The sequence below is a fragment of the Bombina bombina genome, chromosome 2 (genome assembly GCF_027579735.1).
Source record: "Bombina bombina isolate aBomBom1 chromosome 2, aBomBom1.pri, whole genome shotgun sequence".
In the NCBI taxonomy this organism is placed as follows: Eukaryota; Metazoa; Chordata; class Amphibia; order Anura; family Bombinatoridae; genus Bombina; species Bombina bombina.
In genome coordinates, this window is record NC_069500.1 from 1,419,694,765 (window position 1) to 1,419,711,491 (window position 16,727).

General features: G+C 39.2%; 1 protein-coding gene across 1 annotated transcript in view; it reads right to left on the minus strand.

The window, feature by feature from the left end:
• Nucleotides 1–15,477: 15,477 nt before the first annotated feature.
• The window catches only part of LOC128650434 (probable carboxypeptidase X1), a 306,253-nt gene continuing 305,003 nt past the window's right edge, over nucleotides 15,478–16,727 (minus strand). Inside the window, exons 13-14 of the mRNA XM_053704376.1 lie at nucleotides 16,429–16,531; nucleotides 15,478–16,276 (exon numbers count right to left, since the gene is read on the minus strand). Of these exons, the coding sequence (XP_053560351.1) occupies nucleotides 16,017–16,276; nucleotides 16,429–16,531 (363 nt within the window). The 3' untranslated portion in view covers nucleotides 15,478–16,016. The remainder of the gene's footprint in view (nucleotides 16,277–16,428; nucleotides 16,532–16,727) is intronic.

The window sequence follows — 16,727 nt, forward strand, 5'->3', positions numbered from 1 at the left end:
TTACTAATTATTAGCTTACTGAAAGAGCACAATAAGGGGTACACAACAATAAGGGGTACAATTAAATTATTAATTATCAAATCAATATTATTTACTTAACGCTACTACTACTGACTGAGGCTCAGGCTGCTGCATAATTGCTGCATTATTGAATATTGCATATATAACATTTATTATAAATAATAAATAGTATACTATATTGTCTATTACTCTCTAATCTATCTATATCTACATTTTTTCACATGGATGGTCTGTGGCCCCTCTACAATACTACAATCAATAATCTTGTAGATGTTTTTCACATGGATGCCTTGCCTGGTCTGAAGTGCAAATATTTTAAATAATATACACTTATATTATATATATAATAATAGTATACTATTTATTTAATATAATACATTTTATATATGCAATTTAATATGCAATGCAATTGCAATGCAAATGCATGTGCTGAGTGCTCTCTTAAAAGATGCCACATGCCAATCCGAAGAACCCAATCCCTGTTTTATAAGTTAACAAGGCTAAAAGTTGCACATACTAAACTAAAGGCCATAAAACCCAATTTGTGATTCAAGAAAGTGCATGCAATTTTAAACAACTTTCCCTATTATATCATTTGCTTATCCTTTGTTGAAATGCATCGCCTCCTCCTTGTGTCGTGCATGCACTAATGTGTGCAATCATGCATTGCTATTTCATCAACAAACGATATCTGAGAAGTATGAGGCAAATTAAATAATAGATGTTAGTTATGTTGTTTATTTAAAATTGTATTCTCTATCTGAATCATGAAAGTAAATGTTTGGGTTTCATTGCACCTTTAAGTGTGTAATATATTACAGTAAGTGAGTGATGTCCCCTGCTGCAATGCAATTCGTTTTCAAATGTTGGCAAAATGGCAAGTAGTTGAAGTTACTAGTACTTGTTGATTTTACATTTGCGGCTTGACATTTTGACAACTTAGTGTTTTGTTTTTTTAACACTGACAGAGTTCGACGTTGACAACAACATCATCCATCACATATGTACATGTCATGCTAAAATGATAGAGGGAGACAAAAAAGATAGAGAGATAAAAATGCACCTATCATTTTAAAAGCAAGCATCTGGGCACATTTTGGATTTTATGAACATACTGGAAAGCACAAATTGGACAAGACACACGCGGTTTGTAAAGCCTGTCACACAAAAATGAAATACCTAGGGAATACTGCTAACTTGAGAAATCACGTTAGACGTTTTCACTCTGAGATGCTAACCCCTGCCGCTGCCGCCAGTGCCACTGCCAAGGAAATAACAAGACTAGCTGAAGCTCATCAGTCGTTTCTTGAAGGACAGAATACGTGAGCATTTGACATCATTAGAAAAGGACCCACCTAAAACACCAGTAGTTAAACATTATGCCAATCATCGAGTAACTATTGAAGAAAGCAAAAAAGCTTTCAAATTCCAAGCTATTGACTTTATTCCAGCCAATAAGAGAGGAGGGGACAGATTTAGGAAACTGTTGGATAGAGAGGCTAAGTGGATATTTAAACTAGCAACAAAAAAGCCAAAAGGAATAAACTCTAGATGGGACTTAGATCTATATCAAGGGAATTAAAATATCATAATATAATACAATATAAATAAAATAAAAAAAACAAAAAACAAACAATTGTAACAATATCAATATTATTTGAAGAAATTTATATACAGGGAGTGCAGAATTATTAGGCAAATGAGTATTTTGACCACATCATCCTCTTTATGCATGTTGTCTTACTCCAAGCTGTATAGGCTCGAAAGCCTACTACCAATTAAGCATATTAGGTGATGTGCATCTCTGTAATGAGAAGGGGTGTGGTCTAATGACATCAACACCCTATATCAGGTGTGCATAATAATTAGGCAACTTCCTTTCCTTTGGCAAAATGGGTCAAAAGAAGGACTTGACAGGCTCAGAAAAGTCAAAAATAGTGAGATATCTTGCAGAGGGATGCAGCACTCTTAAAATTGCAAAGCTTCTGAAGTGTGATCATCGAACAATCAAGCGTTTCATTCAAAATAGTCAACAGGGTCGCAAGAAGCGTGTGGAAAAACCAAGGCGCAAAATAACTGCCCATGAACTGAGAAAAGTCAAGCGTGCAGCTGCCAAGATGCCACTTGCCACCAGTTTGGCCATATTTCAGAGCTGCAACATCACTGGAGTGCCCAAAAGCACAAGGTGTGCAATACTCAGAGACATGGCCAAGGTAAGAAAGGCTGAAAGACGACCACCACTGAACAAGACACACAAGCTGAAACGTCAAGACTGGGCCAAGAAATATCTCAAGACTGATTTTTCTAAGGTTTTAAGGACTGATGAAATGAGAGTGAGTCTTGATGGGCCAGATGGGTGGGCCCGTGGCTGGATTGGTAAAGGGCAGAGAGCTCCAGTCCGACTCAGACGCCAGCAAGGTGGAGGTTGAGCTGGTATCATCAAAGATGAGCTTGTGGGGCCTTTTCGGGTTGAGGATGGAGTCAAGCTCAACTCCCAGTCCTACTGCCAGTTTCTGGAAGACACCTTCTTCAAGCAGTGGTACAGGAAGAAGTCTGCATCCTTCAAGAAAAACATGATTTTCATGCAGGACAATGCTCCATCACACGCGTCCAAGTACTCCACAGCGTGGCTGGCAAGAAAGGGTATAAAAGAAGAAAAATCTAATGACATGGCCTCCTTGTTCACCTGATCTGAACCCCATTGAGAACCTGTGGTCCATCATCAAATGTGAGATTTACAAGGAGGGAAAACAGTACACCTCTCTGAACAGTGTCTGGGAGGCTGTGGTTGCTGCTGCACGCAATGTTGATGGTGAACAGATCAAAACACTGACAGAATCCATGGATGGCAGGCTTTTGAGTGTACTTGCAAAGAAAGGTGGCTATATTGGTCACTGATTTGTTTTTGTTTTGTTTTTGAATGTCAGAAATGTATATTTGTGAATGTTGAGATGTTATATTGGTTTCACTGGTAAAAATAAATAATTGAAATGGGTATATATTTGTTTTTTGTTAAGTTGCCTAATAATTATGCACAGTAATAGTCACCTGCACACACAGATATCCCCCTAAAATAGCTATAACTAAAAACAAACTAAAAACTACTTCCAAAACTATTCAGCTTTGATATTAATGAGTTTTTTGGGTTCATTGAGAACATGGTTGTTGTTCAATAATAAAATTAATCCTCAAAAATACAACTTGCCTAATAATTCTGCACTCCCTGTATTCCCTATAAACCCGTTCTTTTCACTTCACTTTTTCTATATCCAGCCTCCGATAGCCATAAATTAAAATATCATTACCAATATTAATGAACATTATTCAGGTTTGTAAGTTCATTACTTTATATATAACAACATATCTTTTGATATCTTACGTAGTGAAACATATCGAAATGAATTTAATATTAAAGAACGATATAAAATGTAATAAATTATACTGATAATATATCAATCAGGTGTAAAGTTTAAAAACTGTTTTTTCACACTAAATAAATAACTTTTAATACTGTAACATTTTAGTGTTGATATGAACTAACGGCTCTAAAACACTTAGTTAACCCAGTCATGTAACAAGACAAGCTATTGTGAATTAGAAATGTATATAACGCAATAATTCTAAATAGTGATGAAGGGGTTAATCACAAGTTTGATAAGATTTCAGACAAACAAAGAATCTAAACAATCTGAAAGCCTATACAGCAAGAGTATACAATTCACAAACATGAATAAATAACAATACATACTCATGTATCACAAAACAAAAATAGCTACTAAAAAAAGTATCATTGTAGTGAAATTCCAGCAGAAGTAATACATTTCAATGTAGCTATAAGAGGTTTTCAGTCCCTTGCCATAGGTTAAGAGCCGTACAGTTTCATAGGTTATTGATTTTTAATTCAATATTAATTCACTTCAAATTAATACACGTAACTTGCACGTTTATAAATTTATATTTATTAACATTTTTTCCAACACACTTTATCACACATATATATTAGTATTTTGAATACACAGTCTGTTATTGTGACCTCACACCAAGGGAGGAGTTTTCCAGATAACCATTTAAAAGTATGTTAATTACACACACCTCCACATCTTTGACAAAGCGCCAGAAGGGAGTGAAACGCGTCAGATGACGCCACACTCCACACACCTGTGTCTCCTGATAGTCACACCGCTATTGTATGCCGAGTGTTTGTCCGACATGCCACAATAAAGGTTGTGTTGTGCCTTAAACAGTGGACATTTTATTTGGTCTGGGAGCATTATATAGGGGATATTCTTTTTTGTCTAATACTATACCTGGAACAAGCAGCCTGGTCTGCAAGTTTGGGTTTGTGCCGGGAGAGGCGCCGACGCAGCTTCCCTGTATGTTCCCGTATAGACCTTACTGCTCAGTATTCTTAAACTCTCACTAACCTGTACATATGAAGCTCATCAGCCAAGAATTGATGCAATGCTGTCAACTTTGCCGCCCAACTCTGAAAAAGGGAAGAGAATAACCAAAGCTGTGCAACTTTCATAGCCAAGGACCTACGGCCTTACTCTGTTGTGGAAAACCTTGGGTTTCGCAACCTGTTGAAGATGCTAGAGCCACGTTATAAGATCCCGTCACGCAATCACTTAACAGAAAACGTTATACCTGCACTCTACCACGAAACAAAAGCTCAGGTAATTGCATCAATGAGCCAAGCCAGTCGAGTCGCAATAACGTGTGATTCATGGACTTCAGTCACCACGAAGTCTTATGTAACAGTAACTGCACATTACGTTAGCAAGGACTGGAAGATCTTGTCGCATGTGCTGCAAACGAGAGCAGTTTATGAGTCTCACACGGGTTCTCATCTGGCGGAGCTACTGTCTCGTGACGTGGAAGAATGGCAGCTGTCCGATAAATCTGTAGTGCTTGTGACCGACAATGCGTCGAACATGATTGTTGCTGCTCAAGTTGTAAAATTCCCTCATGTAAAATGCTTCGCCCATACACTGAATCTCGCATCCCAGCGGGCGCTGAAAGTGGCCACGCTCTCCAGGCTTTTAGGCAGAGTGCGACGAATATCAACATTTTTTCACCGCAGCACTACAGCAAACCACTGAAAGAAAAACAGAAATGTCTTGGCCTGAAGAATCATAAGCTGATAACTGATGTGACAACAAGGTGGAACAGCTCATATGACATAGTCGAGAGGTTCCTAGAATAGCAACCTGCAATTTGTGCCACATTGTTGTCTCCAGAAGTCAGAAAAAGTGAGTCAGATCTCTGCACTCTCAACGAAACAGATGTGTCAAATACAGAGGATGCTGTGAGTGCATTAAAGCCAATGAAAGATGCAACCACACTGATGTCAGAAGAGCGCAATCCAACTGTTTCTCTCATTGCCCCTCTAAATGCGCAACTGCTCCAGAACATGACAGACACCATGGGAGACACACCCATGATCCATGAGATCAAGAATGCCATCAAAACAGATCTCCTGAAGAGGTACAGCAGTGAGGCAGAGAAGAAGATACTTTATACAGCCTCTGCCCTGGATCCTCGTTTTAAGGGACTGCCTTTTATTCTCACAGAGGAGGAGAGATTGGAGATATACAGAGGAGTGACTGAGGAGGCTGCATCCTTAGAGGTAATTTTAATTGCATCATGTTTCTTGAAAAATGTATAAATTGAAAACAAACATAAAACATACCATCCATAACAAAATAGGCTTAGCTAGCTAGCAGTAGCTTGCTTAGTAGCTAGTTTAATGAGTACAAGGTTTATTATATAAGTCAGTTCGAAAACGCCACAGTCAGTCAACTTTCCTCCTCCTCTGTCCACTCCCGAGTCCTAATAGATGTGAGCTGTTACATGCATTTATTTATGCACTACTGTCTCTCTGAGCACACACATAGCATTAGCTGGCTGGCTACTCGAGGTAATAATGAATGCTATTTTTTCTATTCTTTTGTTCAAACACAGATTGAGTGTACTAGTACAGTTACATCTAGGAGGACAAACGTGGATGAAGTGCCACTGCCTGAGGGGAAAGAAACTCTGGAAGAAGAATCACCCATCGAGGAGGATAACCCTTCTCCTCCCAAAAGAAAGTCCACATCGCTGCTCATGACTTTGCTGGGACAGTTTTTCACTGACACTGAAGGTACAATAGAACCCAAGACCCCCTATGCCAAGGCTGAAGAGGAAATAGAGAAATATTGTAAAGCCCCATCTCTGCCTCTCACTGAAGACTCTTTGAACTGGTGGCATGTACATGAGGTCATATTTCCCCTCCTCTCTCATTTGTCAAAGCGATACTTGTGTATCCCAGGTACAAGCGTGTCTGCAGAGCGGGTTTTCTCCACTGCATGAGATGTGGTAACGGCAAAAAGAAGCACCCTCAAACCAGAGCATGTGGATCAACTAGTGTTCTTACAGAAAAACCTACATATTCCATAATTCTGAGTAGTGATTCGGGTTTATATTAATATTTAATGTTTTTTGGCACATCCAGAAGAATGTGATGTGTGCCCCACTGCCCAGTGCAGACTACTGTTAAGTTATTTTATATTTGTTACTGTTATATAGCTTATAGCTTTTTGAAAAATGAAGCTTAAAACCTTGAGTAAATCTTTGTTGGATCACAAAATATACTAGTACACTACACGACACGACCGACCACGTCACTCTGTCACAGTCACACACACACACAATACAAAAGAAACAACACACAACTGCAAACACCTCATGTGTGCGTGTCAGTCAGTGTCACCCTTCTTCACCATGATTCACTCTTTTTATGATGTGTGGTTTTTTTTGTATTGTTTGACTGTGTGTGACTGTGACTGTGTGTGTGTGTGTGTGACTGTGTGTGTGTTTGACTGTGTGTGACTGTGACTGTGTGTGTGTGACTGTGTGTGACTGTGTGTGTGTGTGTGACTGTGTGTGTGTGTTTGACTGTGTGTGACTGTGACTGTGTGTGTGTTGTGTAACAATATATTTGTGATCCCATAAAGATAATCAGTTAGTAAATCTAGTAGTTCAATGCTACTTGTTGTATAATGTCTATTACTACTTCTAGTGTTACTGTGATGTTTGCCAATCAGGAAGTGCTCTGTTTTGTAGATGTTGTGCTATTGTTTACAGCACACCCCTGTATTGTTTGCAATGCAGTGAGTGCATATTGCATAAGGGATTATTCACACTAAAAATTGTCTATTTTAAATAGACCCTTTAAGAAAGATATCATATGTTTTTGTTTATGATCCCAAATGCCATCCCACTCCCAGGCAGATCTGTAGGGGTTAATCTAATATAACCAACCAGTTAACAATAACAATGTGTGTACTGTCTAACTGTCTTTATGAGTGTGTGAGTGTGACTGTGAGTGAGTGACTGAGTGCCTGTTTGAATGTTGTTTGTATGTATGTATCTATGAGTGTGTGTGAGACTGAGTGCCTTAACTGCCTTTGATTGTTTTGTTTGTATGTGTGTCTGTCTAAGTGTCTATGAGTGTGAGTGTGACTGTGGCTGACTGGCTGTGGTGCCTTTGAATGTTTGTGTGTGTTCCACTGTGTCTCTAGTGTCTGTCTAGTGACTGTCTAACTGTCTATGAGTGTGCAGAGAGTGAGACTGAAGCCAAACCACTATATTAGGGGAAGGAAAAGCCTTGAGTAAATCTTTATTGGATCACAAATATACTGTACAGACAGTGCAGCACACACACACACACAACAGCACAATACAAAAATAAAGCACACACACCTCAGGTGAGTGGCGTGCCACCCTTTCTTCACCATGATTTACTCCTTGATGTCTGTGTGCTTTTTTATGTATTGTTTGTTTGTGTGTGACTGTGACTGCTGTGTACTGTTCAGTGACAGACTCAGTCACTGTTCAGTTGTGTGTAGTATAAAGGGAACACTAAAATAACACATCCTAGATCTGAATGAATTAAATATTCTAATTAAATACTTTGTTCTTTACATAGTTGAATGTGCTGACAACAAAATCACACAAAAATAAAAAAATGGAAATCAAATTTTTTAACCCATGGAGGTCTGGATTTGGAGTCACACTCAAAATTAAAGTGGAAAAACACACTACAGGCGGATCCAACTTTGATGTAATGTCCTTAAAACAAGTCAAAATGAGGCTCAGTAGTGTGTGTGGCCTCCACGTGCCTGTATGACCTCCCTACAACGCCTGTGCATGCTCCTGATGAGGTGGCGGATGGTCTCCTGAGGGATCTCCTCCTAGACCTGGACTAAAGCATCCACCAACTCCTGGACAGTCTGTGGTGCAACGTGAAGTTGGTGGATGGAGCGAGACATGATGTCCCAGATGTGCTCAATTGGATTCAGGTCTGGGGAACGGGTGGGCCAGTCCATAGCATCAATGCCTTCGTCTTGCAGGAACTGCTGACACACTCCAGCCACATGAGGTCTAGCATTGTCTTGCATTAGGAGGAACCCAGGGCCAACTGCACCAGCATATGGTCTCACAAGGGGTCTGAGGATCTCATCTCGATACCTAATGGCAGTCAGGCTACCTCTGGAGAGCACATGGAGGGCTGTTCGGCCCCTCAAAGAAATGCCACCCCACACCATTACTGACCTACTGCCAAACTGGCCATGCTGGAGGATGTTGCAGGCAGCAGAACGTTTTCCACGGCATCTCCAGACTGTCACGTCTGTCAAATGTGCTCAGTGTGCACCTGCTTTCATCTGTGAAGAGCACAGGGCGCCAGTGGCGAATTTGCGAATCTTGGTGTTCTCTGGCAAATGCCAAACGTCTTGCACGGTGTTGGGCTGTAAGCACAACCCCCACCTGTGGACGTCGGGCCCTCATACCCCCCTCATGGAGTCTGTTTCTGACTGTTTGAGCAGACACATGCACATTTGTGGCCTGCTTGAGGTCATTTTGCAGGCCTCTGGCAGTGCTCCTTCTGTTCCTCCTTGCACAAAGGCGGAGGTAGCGGTCCTGCTGCTGGGTTGTTGCCCTCCTATGGCCTCCTCCACGTCTCCTGATGTACTGGCCTGTCTCCTGGTAGCGCCTCCATGCTCTGGACACTACGCTGACAGACACAGCAATCCTTCTTGCCACAGCTCGTATTGATGTGCCATCCTGGATGAGCTGCACTACCTGAGCCACTTGTGTGGGTTGTAGACTCCGTCTCATGCTACCACTAGAGTGAAAGCACAGCCAGCATTCATAAGTGACCAAAACATCAGCCAGAAAGCATAGGAACTGAGAAGTGGTCTGCGGTCACCACCTGCAGAACTACTCCTTTATTGGGGGTGTCTTGCTAATTGCCTATAATTTCCACCTGTTGTCTATCCCATTTGCACAACAGCATGTGACATTGATTGTCACTCAGTGTTGCTTCCTAAGTGGACAGTTTGATTTCACAGAAGTGTGATTGACTTGGAGTTACATTGTGTTGTTTAAGTGTTCCCTTTATTTTTTTGAGCAGTGTATTTGTGATCCCATAAAGATAATATAATCATCAAGAAGAAACTGTAGTTATAGTAGTTCAGTTCAATGCTACTTGTTTTAAATGTCTCTCTCTCTAGTACTATTGTAAGTCTGTAACTGTGTAAACTAATTGTATATGTCACAATCACATGTGTGTTGTGTGCACACTCTGTGCTGTGTGTTGTGTTCCAGATTCATGTGATGTTTGTTTGCCACAAATTGACAGTCATGAAGGCACAGTGGAGTGCACCTGTAATTTTGTACCGCATATAAGGGATTTATGTTTTGTTTTCTGAGGAGGACAATTTTCACACAAATAAGGTATTATGGTGGTAACCTATCTATTTTGGTTTTAATTTAATGTCTATTATTATATTATTATTACTAAGTAAGTAAAGACATTAAATTAAAACCAACATAGATAGGTTAGACATTTATTTGTTGTTCATGTTTCTTTACAAGTGTATAGTGTACTATATATAAAATATACATTTAAATATTTTCTTTTATTGAAGAAGTACACTGCGAGCACTGCACTTTTTACACTACTGTAACTACAGTTTGATGCCATAATATTGTTTCCAAACCAATACAACAATTGCCATTTAGTATTTAATGTTCTATAAACTGTTGTTGTCTGCTGTGTTCAGACTTTGCCACAGGAAGAGTGTCCTTTTTTGAGCTAATAAAATAAAAAAAGAGTTTATTTCAATATTTTTACTGCTTGAATTTTTTTTTCTGAAAAATGTAAAAAATGGGCAGAAATAGTGCAGTAGAATTGAATGGAATCGTTACGATGATAATCGAATCGAATCGTGAGACAGGTGAAGATGCGCAGCTCTAACATACATACATACATACACACACACACACACACGCAGTCCCCGGGTTACAGACATCCAACAACTCGTACTTACAAACGGAGAAAATAGAGCTTTATCACCAATCCTTCTTTCCAGGATAACCCAAAATACTCAAAATCCAATTGTCACAAGGACAGAAAGTGATGTGAAATTTTCTGAACAGGGACACAGATAGCAAAAGATGATATAGTGAGCACTAGATGGCAGCAGTATTACAACAATGTATAAGAACGTATTAGTGTATCTGATATAGTAGATTGGGATTGACTTGTGTGCTCTATCTAAGTTACTAAATAAGTCCAATCTATCTGTCTGTTTGTCTTTCTGTCTGTCTACCTGTCTGTCTGTCTAATCTATCTCTCTGTCTGTCTGTCTGTCTGTCTATCTATCTAGCTATCTATTACTCTATCTATCTATCTATCTATCTATCTATCTCTATCACCTAAAATGAATAGACCCTACTTATATGCTTGAATTAATTAAATTACTATTCTAAAACAATATTTGAACCTTAATATAAATTTGTCTAAACGTTTTACAAATTGCTCTGAGTGAGAAAGTCAGTGCACTATGAGCAATATTTAATTCATTTGATTGTTTAATTGTAAGACTATCGAGTCTGCGGGGGTTAGGTTCATGACATGTTCCTTTAAACAAACAAGATACCTGTACTTATGAAAGATACTTTCTGATTTGACTGTAGATGTAGCTTTATTGTAGATCATGTAAATGTCTATAAGAAATAAACACACAGCCGTAATCCTTTTATTGCTATAGGATTGTATTGATATCACTTGACTAGCAAGCTTACAACAGTGCCAGCATGTTTCTGACCTCTCTGTATACAAAGCGACAGTTCTGTGGGTTTAGTATTTTATTAGATACATAATGTACAGTTCTCTGCAGTTCCAGCCTGTAGGAACATCAGCTCATCCCATACTCACCATCTCACATATAAATGACCTATTTTCATTGGAAACTATGGCTTCATATTTGGTGGGATTAACACTTTAGTGTACTGAGACTGAAGCATTATAGGTGTAAGGGCACAGCCATAATAAGTGGCAGGGTAGGTAGGGCATTAAACACCCTGAGCCTTGGGCTGCACGCAGGTAACTAAATGAGAATCTAAAACTCACTATAAAATTAACCTACACACAACTTAAGATATTTATAGTCACTTCCATGGGTTCCGGGGATGAGTAATAGGGGACAGAGGCCCCTCCTTGAATTTGGCCCATTGTATCTAAGTGTAAGCACATACCTGTGTCACTTTTTTATGCCACAGAGCCACTATTTGTATACTATTACTGTTTTATAACTTGTTGATATTAACCCCCCCCCCCCCATTCCTGGAGATATTTCTGCAGACCTTTATAAATGTGTCTTGTGGAGTGCAATACAGAAGCCTAGCTGGCTGCCTTACACTTAAATGTGTAGTGTGCTAGATCCCTACGCATTGTGTGCTGGTCTGCCTATATCACCAGCACGGTCACCGGTACCTGTTTCATAATGCCAGACATATGTTATTACTATAATCTGACCTAGCTCAGCAGCCACTAGCAGCAGTATGTAACAAAAATGTAAAAAATAAGGTCTCAGTTTGTGATATTATTACCCAATACTGTGCTGAAACCTTGTACCATTGAGTAAAACAGTCTGTTCTAATCCATAGAATTCTCATGGTAAGCTCCTGGAATTGCTTTTTGCAGTCTTTACAAATTCTAAAATATTCCAATCCACTTTTTTGGGGGATTTTTAGAGTTCTCTAATTCTACAGCCTTGACATCTTGAAAGTCCTTTTGGCCTTTCATGAGCAGCATATCTTAGATATCTCCACACTCGGTTTACATGGAAATAAATAGTATGGGGCCGATTTATCTTGGCCTGAATAGGGTTAAATACATCTGTTTCCGCACGAGCCTTCAGGCTTGCCGGAAACAGGAGTTAATAAGAAGCAGCAGTCTTAAGACCGCTGCTCATTAACTCTACGCCGCCTCTGAGGTGGCGGACTGCAATCATTCTGATCAGATATGATCGGGATGATTGCCACCCCCTGCTAGCGGCCGATTGGCTGCAAATGTGCAGGGGGCAGCATTGCACAAGCATTTCACCAGAAATAGTTCTTCAATGATAAATGCCGACAGCGTATGCTTTCGGCATTTATCGATGTCTGGCGGAAATGATCGCTACAGTGGATCATGTCCGCCAGACTCATGATAAATCGGCCCCTATATATATATAAAAAAAACATTTTATTAAATATTGGTTAAACATTTCACTTTTAAATTCTGAAAATTGTACTCATATATGGATATCAAAATGTTAATTGCAATTTAGTGTTTGCATGTTATAAAAATGTTAATTATAAATCCAATTACAAACAATATAACTAATTATACTAATAGATTGTAAAAGATAAGAATATGAAGCTGCTATATATATATATATATATTTATATATTTATATATATATATATATATTTATTTCAACATTAAAGTTCTATTTGGTTGGAATAGGGGCCATTTACATGAATGATATTTTTAACAGCTTCTCATTTGAAAATGTCAAGGCTCTGATATTAACAATTGAACAAATCTAATAACAAATAGGGACATTATTTCCCGTATCTATTAACCGCCCCGCACTCATAACCACCATAAGGCTTCAGCCTCTGACGTCAGGATTAAAGGGATAGTCTAGTCAAAATGAAACCTTCATGATTCTGATAGAGCAGGGAATTTTAAGCAACTTTCTCATTTACTCCTATTATAAATTTTTATTCATTCTCTTGCTATCTTTATTTGAAAAAACAAGAATGTAAGCATAGGAGCCGGCCCATTTTTGCTTCAGCACCTGGGTAGCACTTTCTGATTGGTCTCTAAATGTAGCTACCAATCAGCAAGTGCTATCCAGGTTCTGAACTAAAAATGGGCTGGCTCCTATGCTTACAATCAAATAAAGATAGCAAGGGAACAAAGAAAAATTGATAAAAGGAGTAAATTAGAAAGTTGCTTAAAATTGCATGCTCTATCTGAATCATGAAAGCTAAATTGTGAATAGACTATTCCTTTAACTAATTGTTATAAGTATACAGTATCTCACAAAAGTGAGTACACCCCTCACATTTTTGTAAATATTTTATTATATCTTTTCATGTGACAACACTAAAGAAATTACACTTTGCTACAATGTAAAGTAGTGAGTGTACAGCCTGTATAACAGTGTAAATTTGCTGTCCACTCAAAATAGCCTAACACACAGCCATTAATGTCTAAACCGTTGGCAACAAAAGTGAGTACACCCCTAAGTGGAAATGTCCAAACTGGGCCCAATTTGCCATTTTCCCTCCCCAATGTCATGTGACCTGTTAGTGTTACAAGGTCTCAGGTGTGAATGGGGAGCAGGTGTGTTAAATTTGGTGTTATCGCTCTCACACTTTGTCATACTGGTCACTGGAAGTTCAACATGTCACCTCAAGGCAAAGAACTCTCTGAGGATCTGATAAAAATAATTGTTGCTCTACATAAAGATGGCCTAGGCTATAAGAAGATTACCAAGACCCTGAAACTGAGCTGCAGCACGGTGGGCAAGACCATACAGCGGTATCACAGGACAGGTTCCACTCAGAACAGGCCTCTCAATAGTTGACCAAAGAAGTTGAGTGCACATGCTCAGCGTCAAATCCAGAGGTTGTCTTTGGGAAATAGACGCATGAGTGCTGCCAGCATTGCTGCAGAGGTTGAAGGGGTGGGGGGGTCAGTCTGTCAGTGCTCAGAACATACGCCTCACACTGCATCAAATTGGTCTGCATGGCTGTCGTCCCAGAAAAAAGCCTCTTCTAAAGATGATGCACAAGAAAGCCCGCAAACAGTTTGCTGAAGACAAGCAGACTAAGAACATGGATTACTGTAACCATCTCCTGTTTTACGATGAGACCAAGATAAACTTATTTGGTTCAGATAGTTTCAATCGTGTGTGGCGGCAACCAGGTGAGGAGTACAAAGACAAGTGTGTCTTGCCTACAGTCAAGCATGGTGGTAGGAGTGTCATGGTCTGGGCCTACATGAGTTCTGCTGGCACTGGGGAGCTACAGTTTATTGAGGGAACCATGAATGCCAACATGTACTGTGACATACTGAAGCAGAGCATGATCCCCTCCCTTCAGAGACTGGGCCGCAGGGCAAGATTCCAACATTATAACGAACCCAAACACACCTCCAAGACGACCACTGCCTTGCTAAAGAAGCTGAGGGTAAAGGTGATGGACTGGCCAAGCATGTCTCCAGACCTAAACCCTATTGAGCATCTGTGGGGCATCCTCAAACGGAAGACGGGGGAGCGAAAGGTCTCTAACATCCACCACCTACGTGATGTCATGGAGGAGTAGAAGAGGACTCCAGTGGCAACCTGTCAAGCTCTGGTGAACTCCATGCCCAAGAGGGTTAGAGCAGTGCTGGAAAATAATGGTGGCCACAATATTGACATTTTGGGCCCAATTTGGACATTTCCACTTAGGGGTGTAGTCACTTTTGTTGCCAATGGCTTAGACATTAATGGCTGTGTGTTGAGTAATTTTGAGGTGACAGCAAATTTACACTGTTATACAGGCACTCACTACTTTACATTGTAGCACATTGTAATTTCTTTAGTGTTGTCACATGAAAAGATATAATAAAATATTTACAAAAATGTTAGGGGTGTACTCAATTTTGTGAGATACTGTAAATATCTACATTAGCACTAAGTTTTATTAACCAAACATATATAGGCTCCCAATTTATTTACTACTGTTATTGTTGGTTTAAGTGATTAGTGCCATTATTAGTATATTCTGTAGTTATAGGCAAATAAAACACTTAAAGGCACACTGCACCCAAACATTTTCTACCATACATAAAAAAGCAGCTTTTAAACATGGTTAAATTGTTTTTGTCAGAAAAAATGTGAGGTCAAAACTTTAAATTTAACTTGAACCTAATACAGCAGTATATACAGTACTTCCTGCTAATTCTTACTTGCTGATAGGTACTTCCTGGAAATGCTCATTGGGTACAAATGCCCATGATTAGCCAATCAGCATACAACAAAGTACATTACAGCCAATGAACAAACACATAAAGTACACAACGGATACAACTGTATTAGGTTCGTATTTAATGTAAACATTGTTTACTTCACATTTTTAAGGTAAAAATATTTCACCATATTCAAATGTTTTGAGCTGAGATAAGTGATAAAATCTCAGAAGAAAGGTATAAATGGTTTTCTTTAGGAGTTATGATTTAAGAAGTAATCTTGGGCTTTATAAAGTTCATCTATATCATCATGATTTGACATCTAGTGTAGGACATTTACCTATAAAGGAAAGCTGTGTAAATAGATACAAATTATTGTTATGATATTTTAACTCTGCAAGAAAAAATACTCTGAATTTTATAATTATTTGGTTTCCGCACGTCTCAGATATTTTATCTGCCTACAGCTTTCACATTTCAGTTTAAGAGATTCTAGGTATAATCTGTATTGCTGCATCTGAACTCATTTATAACCAGATGCCTCTGCATTCCAAGTGTTCATTAAAAATGGAACTAAACGAAAAATAGCCTGAAGCTTTCTGAGCTCAATTAATTCAGCTGTATCTCTTTATCTCCAGTAACGCAAGAAACACTTTCATTTGGGGCTCCTGGACTTAAGCTTTTTGTTCCGTATTTGGCGCAGTCGTAAAATGAGCTCTTTTGGGAGCTTCCCTCCCTTGGCGAGAAGTTCTTTTAGACGTTGTTTTGGAGTCTTGGAGATATAAAAGTCACAGATGGTGGCGTGGTTTTCATAAGTGACATGGCACGTCTTGGTGGATGGGTGGTATCCCTCAGCCTTTGCAGTGATCTCATATTCACCAGGGTTGAGAAGACGCCAGTAATCCCCATCAAGTGCTAGAAAATGTAAGAGACTGGTTAAACTCATGAATTGGATGTCCCTTTATTCCATTATTCACTCATTCACCCAACTGGTCAACTAGCACTTGCCTACACATACTATTATATAACCTCAGCCAATACTGTGGTGTCATGTCGGCTTACGGTACCTGTACGGATATCGTGGTTCAGGCCTTCCACCACTATAACAGCTTCAGGAACTCCCTTTTCGTTGTCTTTATCCCTCACCACACCTTTAATCCCACGATGAATCTGCAACATAAGAGCAATATAAACATGGTTTATACACAATAAAGCTATCAGCATATCCCCTATACACTGTAAGTAACGCTACATCCTTGTGTATATTCATTATTTTGTATAGATTATCTTTGGACTAGCCTAGTACTCCTTAAAGGGACACTAAAAAGCAACTTTCTAATTTACTCCTATTATCAAATTTTATTTG